Raw genomic sequence first — 8,936 nt, 5'->3', positions numbered from 1 at the left:
GGTCATATGGGCTGATCGTGGAGAGAGTTGAATTTGGGCTACGGGGCACGGAATATAATAATAATAATTAAAAAAAAATATTAAGATGCAGCAGCCTGACCGGGTGCAGGGGAGCGGCGGGGCTCCACCAGCACCTCGGGCCCCATAGCAGCTGCATTCCCTGCACCTTTGGTAGCTACACCACTGCTGCCTATCTACTGTCCTGGCAGACATGCTGCTGATACTGCTAAACAAAATCCAAACCACCAGTGGTGGAACTTGTACTGTAAGTAGTGACCCAGGCGCAAAAATTAAATTTGGGCCCCCATCCTTCACCCCAACCCAAGTTCACAACATGCCACACAGCAATAGGTGACCGGGAGAGGCAGAAGGTGACAGCATAAAGCTGCTGGAAGGCTGATATCTCTGGTTCTGGGCATAGTAGAGACAAGTCCACCAAAAGGGAAGAGCCCCAGCTTTTGGAGTATACCCTCAGAAAAACTTTTAGTCAGACAAAACCCAATATATTGCACTGGGAAGAACAATTATCAGGCTCTGATGGGGACCACTGCTTTGAAATGTCAATTACAATGTTTATTGAAGCTTCAATAAAAGAAAGTTTGAAAAAAAAGTCTAAAAAATAAAGGTAGGTTTGTATATGTGCCTAAGGGTTCTATTTATTAACCCTTGGATGGAGATAAAGGGGGTCATTCCGAGTTGATCGCTCGCTAGCTATTTTTTGCAGCACTGCGATCAGGTCAAAACTGCGCATGCGTATGCACCGCAACGTGCAGGCGCGTCATACGGGTACAAAGCAGATTGGTGCTGAGCGATGGATTTAACGAAGAATCCAATCGCACACCCGATCGCATGGAGATTGACAGGAAGAAGGCGTTCATGGGTGTCAACTGACTGTTTTCAGGGAGTGGTTGGAAAAACGCAGGCGTGTCCAAGCGTTTGCAGGGCGGGTTTTTTTAATGTAAATTCCGGGACCAGACAGGCTGAAGTGATCGCAGCGGCTGAGTAAGTTCAGACCTACTCAGAAACTGCACAAAACTTTTTTGTTACGCTCGGCTGCACAAGCGTTTGCATACTTGCAAAGCGAAAATACACTCCCCCATAGGCGGCGACTATCTGATCGCAGCGCTGCAAAAAATAGCTAGCAGGCGATCAACTCGGAATGACCCCCAAAGTCGTTGGAGATAAAGCACCAGCCAATCAGCTCCTAACTGACATGTCACAGGCTGTGTTTGAAAAATGACAGTTAGGAGCCGATTGGCTGGTACTTTATCTCCAGCGACTATATCTCCATCCAAGGCTTAGTAAATATACCCCTAAGTGTTTAAGATTCTTCTAGCAAGAACATTTTAGGTATTGTATGATCTCCCAGTAGAAAATACGGGATTGTGTCACTAGCGCTCACTTTAGAATAGTGTTAATAGGTGAGCGCTGGTACCCAAAAACCGTCCAGTGATCTCCCAGTGATAAGTAACATTCTACTAATACAAACAGCAAAAACCACTGTGCTATGATGAAGCTCTTTAACTTGTATAAAAGGAAAGAAGTGGTGAGGAGGTGGAACACAGAGGAGGTGTGAGAAGGGAGGGAGGACACGTTCTAGGTGCTAAAATGAGCATAAAACCACACTTCTGCTTCCCCCAGCTAAACACATAACACATGAAGATTAAATAGGACAGTTTTACATCTCTAGTTCCCAAAATGCAGCAGAACATGGGCTATGGACAGCATCCAGTTTTTTGGATCAACCAGCATGAAAGGCCTACAATTCTGACCCATCCATCCATGCACCCACCACCTCCATTTCCAAATTTCAAGAGAAAGCAACGCAAAGATGGAACTTGTGTCTGTCTTTTGATCATTTTCCTTCTGGTACTGTTGGCTTTAACAGGAGTTGGATTGGGTACTTATAAAATCCTTGAACTGCAGAAGGAGCTGGACCACGTGAAAGAGGTATAGGACAATGTGTTTGGTTGTTGTAAACTAAGGCTAGGTAAATCATGCATTTGTGTTGTCCATCAGTGCTGCTGACCATCTGTTATATATTCTGCTAATTCCTACCAGTATGTGGACATCACTAAGTAAATGTATTATTAAGTTATATTACTTTAAAATGTAGTCATAGCACTTTCGCGGTTTAATTGACGTTCAGGATTTATGGGTTTAAATAGGACTCTTAAGGAACAGAAAAGCAGTTTTATAGAATGTAATTACCCCCTTTTTATATGTCCTGCATGTTCTTTCTTTGTACTGTACATGATCTTCTTCATTGGGAGAGCTGTGGCTCTACAGCTGTTTTGGAATGAAAAAAATCTTAAAAGCAGTCAGGACATGCTGAGACATCTGGTTCCAACTGCTGGTGTATTGTTTAGTTTTATAGAATTGATACACAGTCTCATTTGTATTTTACTGAAAAATGGTTGAGATTAGATTAAATTATTTTACTTTAGACCAGAGATTTTCAACCTTTTACAACTCGCTGCACACTGAACAAGATTTAAATATTGCCAAGGCACATTCAAATATAATGGTGATGCATGGTGCAGTTGCGTGTCCTAGGATGTCATGTCGCAGCTTCTCCATAGGTAACGCCTGAGCCACATCTGAGAAAGCCAGAAGAGCCCAACACTGCCCGGGCCCAAAATTAGAACTGGCTCTGCAACCACTAAACCCACCAGTATTGATCGTTCCAGGGCCTCAGTAGTGTCAAAACACTGACGGGCTTGGCCCTTCTTCTATGGCGGCACACCTGGAGACTGCTCAGGGCACAATAGTGTGCCACGGCACATAGGCCCTCATTCCGAGTCGTTCGCTCGGTAATTTTCTTCGCATCGCAGCGTTTTTCTGCTTAGTACGCATGCGCAATGTTCGCACTGCGACTGCGCCAAGTAATTTTGCTATGAAGATAGTTTTTTTACTCACGGCTTTTTCTTCGCTCCGGCGAACGTAATGTGATTGACAGGAAATGGGTGTTACTGGGCGGAAACACGGCGTTTTATGGGCGTGTGGATAAAAACGCTACCGTTTCCGGAAAAAACGCAGGAGTGGCTGGAGAAACGGAGGAGTGTCTGGTAGAGATGAGCGGGTTCGGTTTCTCTGAATCCGAACCCGCACGAACTTCATGTTTTTTTTCACGGGTCCGAGCGACTCGGATCTTCCCGCCTTGCTCGGTTAACCCGAGCGCGCCCGAACGTCATCATGACGCTGTCGGATTCTCGCGAGACTCGGATTCTATATAAGGAGCCGCGCGTCGCCGCCATTTTCACACGTGCATTGAGATTGATAGGGAGAGGACGTGGCTGGCGTCCTCTCCATTTAGATTAGAAGAGAGAGAGAGAGAGATTGACCTGATTTACTGGAGCTTAGGAGTACTGTAGAACTGTAGAGAGTGCAGAGTTTACTAGTGACTGACCACAGTGACCACCAGACAGTGCAGTTTTATTTAATATATCCGTTCTCTGCCTGAAAAAAACGATACACAGTGACTCAGTCACATACCATATCTGTGTGCACTGCTCAGCCCAGTGTGCTGCATCATCTATGTATATATCTGACTGTGCTCAGCTCACACATCTTATAATTGTGGGGGAGACTGGGGAGCACTGCAGTGCCAGTTATAGGTTATAGCAGGAGCCAGGAGTACATATTATTATTAAAATTAAACAGTGCACACTTTTGCTGCAGGAGTGCCACTGCCAGTGTGACTGACCAGTGACCTGACCACACTGACCACCAGTATAGTTAGTAGTATAGTATACTATATTGTGATTGCCTGAAAAAGTTAAACACTCGTATCTGACTGTGCTCAGCTCACACATCTTATAATTGTGGGGGAGACTGGGGAGCACTGCAGTGCCAGTTATAGGTTATAGCAGGAGCCAGGAGTACATATTATTATTAAAATTAAACAGTGCACACTTTTGCTGCAGGAGTGCCACTGCCAGTGTGACTGACCAGTGACCTGACCACACTGACCACCAGTATAGTTAGTAGTATAGTATACTATATTGTGATTGCCTGAAAAAGTTAAACACTCGTCGTGTGACTTCACTTGTGTGGTGTTTTTTTTTTAATTCTATAAAAAACTCATTCTGCTGACAGACAGTGTCCAGCAGGTCCGTCATTATATAATATATACCTGTCCGGCTGCAGTAGTGATATATATATATTTTTATATCATTATTTATCATCCAGTCGCAGCAGACACAGTACGGTAGTTCACGGCTGTAGCTACCTCTGTGTCGGCACTCGGCAGTCCGTCCATAATTGTATACCACCTACCCGTGGTTTTTTTTTCTTTCTTCTTTATACATACATACTACTACTACATCTCTTTATCAACCAGTCTATATTAGCAGCAGACACAGTACAGTACGGTAGTCCACGGCTGTAGCTACCTCTGTGTCGGCACTCGGCAGTCCGTCCATAATTGTATACCACCTACCCGTGGTTTTTTTTTCTTTCTTCTTTATACATACATACTACTACTACTACATCTCTTTATCAACCAGTCTATATTAGCAGCAGACACAGTACAGTACGGTAGTCCACGGCTGTAGCTACCTCTGTGTCGGCACTGGGCAGTCCGTCCATAATTGTATACCACCTACCCGTGGTTTTTTTTTCTTTCTTCTTTATACATACATACTACTACTACATCTCTTTATCAACCAGTCTATATTAGCAGCAGACACAGTACAGTACGGTAGTCCACGGCTGTAGCTACCTCTGTGTCGGCACTGGGCAGTCCGTCCATAATTGTATACCACCTACTCGTGGTTTTTTTTTCTTTCTTCTTTATACATACATACTACTACTACTACATCTCTTTATCAACCAGTCTATATTAGCAGCAGACACAGTACAGTACGGTAGTCCACGGCTGTAGCTACCTCTGTGTCGGCACTGGGCAGTCCGTCCATAATTGTATACCACCTACCCGTGGTTTTTTTTTCTTTCTTCTTTATACATACATACTACTACTACATCTCTTTATCAACCAGTCTATATTAGCAGCAGACACAGTACAGTACGGTAGTCCACGGCTGTAGCTACCTCTGTGTCGGCACTGGGCAGTCCGTCCATAATTGTATACCACCTACCCGTGGTTTTTTTTTCTTTCTTCTTTATACATACATACTACTACTACATCTCTTTATCAACCAGTCTATATTAGCAGCAGACACAGTACAGTACGGTAGTCCACGGCTGTAGCTACCTCTGTGTCGGCACTCGGCAGTCCGTCCATAATTGTATACCACCTACCCGTGGTTTTTTTTTCTTTCTTCTTTATACATACATACTACTACTACATCTCTTTATCAACCAGTCTATATTAGCAGCAGACACAGTACAGTACGGTAGTCCACGGCTGTAGCTACCTCTGTGTCGGCACTCGGCAGTCCGTCCATAATTGTATACCACCTACCCGTGGTTTTTTTTTCTTTCTTCTTTATACATACATACTACTACTACATCTCTTTATCAACCAGTCTATATTAGCAGCAGACACAGTACAGTACGGTAGTCCACGGCTGTAGCTACCTCTGTGTCGGCACTCGGCAGTCCATCCATAATTGTATACTAGTATCCATCCATCTCCATTGTTTACCTGAGGTGCCTTTTAGTTGTGCCTATTAAAATATGGAGAACAAAAATGTTGAGGTTCCAAAATTAGGGAAAGATCAAGATCCACTTCCACCTCGTGCTGAAGCTGCTGCCACTAGTCATGGCCGAGACGATGAAATGCCAGCAACGTCGTCTGCCAAGGCCGATGCCCAATGTCATAGTACAGAGCATGTCAAATCCAAAACACCAAATATCAGTAAAAAAAGGACTCCAAAACCTAAAATAAAATTGTCGGAGGAGAAGCGTAAACTTGCCAATATGCCATTTACCACACGGAGTGGCAAGGAACGGCTGAGGCCCTGGCCTATGTTCATGGCTAGTGGTTCAGCTTCACATGAGGATGGAGGCACTCAGCCTCTCGCTAGAAAAATGAAAAGACTCAAGCTGGCAAAAGCAGTAGCACCGCAAAGAACTGTGCGTTCTTCGAAATCCCAAATCCACAAGGAGAGTCCAATTGTGTCGGTTGCGATGCCTGACCTTCCCAACACTGGACGTGAAGAGCATGCGCCTTCCACCATTTGCACGCCCCCTGCAAGTGCTGGAAGGAGCACCCGCAGTCCAGTTCCTGATAGTCAGATTGAAGATGTCAGTGTTGAAGTACACCAGGATGAGGAGGATATGGGTGTTGCTGGCGCTGGGGAGGAAATTGACCAGGAGGATTCTGATGGTGAGGTGGTTTGTTTAAGTCAGGCACCCGGGGAGACACCTGTTGTCCGTGGGAGGAATAGGGCCGTTGACATGCCTGGTGAAAATACCAAAAAAATCAGCTCTTCGGTGTGGAAGTATTTCACCAGAAATGCGGACAACAGGTGTCAAGCCGTGTGTTCCCTTTGTCAAGCTGTAATAAGTAGGGGTAAGGACGTTAACCACCTCGGAACATCCTCCCTTATACGTCACCTGCAGCGCATTCATAATAAGTCAGTGACAAGTTCAAAAACTTGGGCCGACAGCGGAAGCAGTCCACTGACCAGTAAATCCCTTCCTCTTGTAACCAAGCTCACGCAAACCACCCCACCAACTCCCTCAGTGTCAATTTCCTCCTTCCCCAGGAATGCCAATAGTCCTGCAGGCCATGTCACTGGCAATTCTGACGAGTCCTCTCCTGCCTGGGATTCCTCCGATGCATCCTTGCGTGTAACGCCTACTGCTGCTGGCGCTGCTGTTGTTGCTGCTGGGAGTCGATGGTCATCCCAGAGGGGAAGTCGTAAGCCCACTTGTACTACTTCCAGTAAGCAATTGACTGTCCAACAGTCCTTTGCGAGGAAGATGAAATATCACAGCAGTCATCCTGTTGCAAAGCGGATAACTGAGTCCTTGACAACTATGTTGGTGTTAGACGTGCGTCCGGTATCCGCCGTTAGTTCACAGGGAACTAGACAATTTATTGAGGCAGTGTGCCCCCGTTACCAAATACCATCTAGGTTCCACTTCTGTAGGCAGGCGATACCGAGAATGTACACGGACGTCAGAAAAAGACTCACCAGTGTCCTAAAAAATGCAGTTGTACCCAATGTCCACTTAACCACGGACATGTGGACAAGTGGAGCAGGGCAGGGTCAGGACTATATGACTGTGACAGCCCACTGGGTAGATGTATGGACTCCCGCCGCAAGAACAGCAGCGGCGGCACCAGTAGCAGCATCTCGCAAACGCCAACTCTTTCCTAGGCAGGCTACGCTTTGTATCACCGCTTTCCAGAATACGCACACAGCTAAAAACCTCTTACGGCAACTGAGGAAGATCATCGCAGAATGGCTTACCCCAATTGGACTCTCCTGTGGATTTGTGGCATCGGACAACGCCAGCAATATTGTGTGTGCATTAAATATGGGCAAATTCCAGCACGTCCCATGTTTTGCACATACCTTGAATTTGGTGGTGCAGAATTTTTTAAAAAACGACAGGGGCGTGCAAGAGATGCTGTCGGTGGCCAGAAGAATTGCGGGACACTTTCGGCGTACAGGCACCACGTACAGAAGACTGGAGCACCACCAAAAACTACTGAACCTGCCCTGCCATCATCTGAAGCAAGAAGTGGTAACGAGGTGGAATTCAACCCTCTATATGCTTCAGAGGTTGGAGGAGCAGCAAAAGGCCATTCAAGCCTATACAATTGAGCACGATATAGGAGGTGGAATGCACCTGTCTCAAGTGCAGTGGAGAATGATTTCAACGTTGTGCAAGGTTCTGATGCCCTTTGAACTTGCCACACGTGAAGTCAGTTCAGACACTGCCAGCCTGAGTCAGGTCATTCCCCTCATCAGGCTTTTGCAGAAGAAGCTGGAGGCATTGAAGAAGGAGCTAAAAGGGAGCGATTCCGCTAGGCATGTGGGACTTGTGGATGCAGCCCTTAATTCGCTTAACAAGGATTCACGGGTGGTCAATCTGTTGAAATCAGAGCACTACATTTTGGCCACCGTGCTCGATCCTAGATTTAAAACCTACCTTGGATCTCTCTTTCCGGCAGACACAAGTCTGCTGGGGTGCAAAGACCTGCTGGTGACAAAATTGTCAAGTCAAGCGGAACGCGACCTGTCAACATCTCCTCCTTCACATTCTCCCGCAACTGGGGGTGCGAGGAAAAGGCTCAGAATTCCGAGCCCACCCGCTGGCGGTGATGCAGGGCAGTCTGGAGCGACTGCTGATGCTGACATCTGGTCCGGACAGAAGGACCTGACAACGATTACGGACATGTCGTCTACTGTCACTGCATATGATTCTCTCAACATTGAAAGAATGGTGGAGGATTATATGAGTGACCGCATCCAAGTAGGCACGTCAGACAGTCCGTACTTATACTGGCAGGAAAAAGAGGCAATTTGGAGGCCCTTGCACAAACTGGCTTTATTCTACCTAAGTTGCCCTCCCACAAGTGTGTACTCCGAAAGAGTGTTTAGTGCCGCCGCTCACCTTGTCAGCAATCGGCGTACGAGGTTACATCCAGAAAATGTGGAGAAGATGATGTTCATTAAAATGAATTATAATCAATTCCTCCGCGGAGACATTGACCAGCAGCAATTGCCTCCACAAAGTACACAGGGAGCTGAGATGGTGGATTCCAGTGGGGACGAATTGATAATCTGTGAGGAGGGGGGTGTACACGGTGATATATCGGAGGATGATGATGAGGTGGACATCTTGCCTCTGTAGAGCCAGTTTGTGCAAGGAGAGATTAATTGCTTCTTTTTTGGTGGGGGTCCAAACCAACCCGTCATATCAGTCACAGTCGTGTGGCAGACCCTGTCACTGAAATGATGGGTTGGTTAAAGTGTGCATGTCCTGTTTATACAACATAAGGGTGGGTGGGAGGG

At 46.2% G+C, this 8,936-nt stretch overlaps 1 protein-coding gene across 1 annotated transcript in view; it reads left to right on the top strand.

The window, feature by feature from the left end:
- Nucleotides 1-1,690: 1,690 nt before the first annotated feature.
- Nucleotides 1,691-8,936, top strand: part of FASLG (Fas ligand) — a 50,937-nt gene continuing 43,691 nt past the window's right edge. The window contains exon 1 of the mRNA XM_063939976.1: nucleotides 1,691-1,950. Within this exon, the coding sequence (XP_063796046.1) occupies nucleotides 1,699-1,950 (252 nt within the window). The 5' untranslated portion in view covers nucleotides 1,691-1,698. The remainder of the gene's footprint in view (nucleotides 1,951-8,936) is intronic.

The sequence above is a fragment of the Pseudophryne corroboree genome, chromosome 9 (assembly GCF_028390025.1).
Source record: "Pseudophryne corroboree isolate aPseCor3 chromosome 9, aPseCor3.hap2, whole genome shotgun sequence".
NCBI lineage: Eukaryota > Metazoa > Chordata > Amphibia > Anura > Myobatrachidae > Pseudophryne > Pseudophryne corroboree.
The sequence above is the reverse complement of the archived record's forward strand: the minus strand, read 5'-3'. Positions and strand labels throughout refer to the sequence as shown.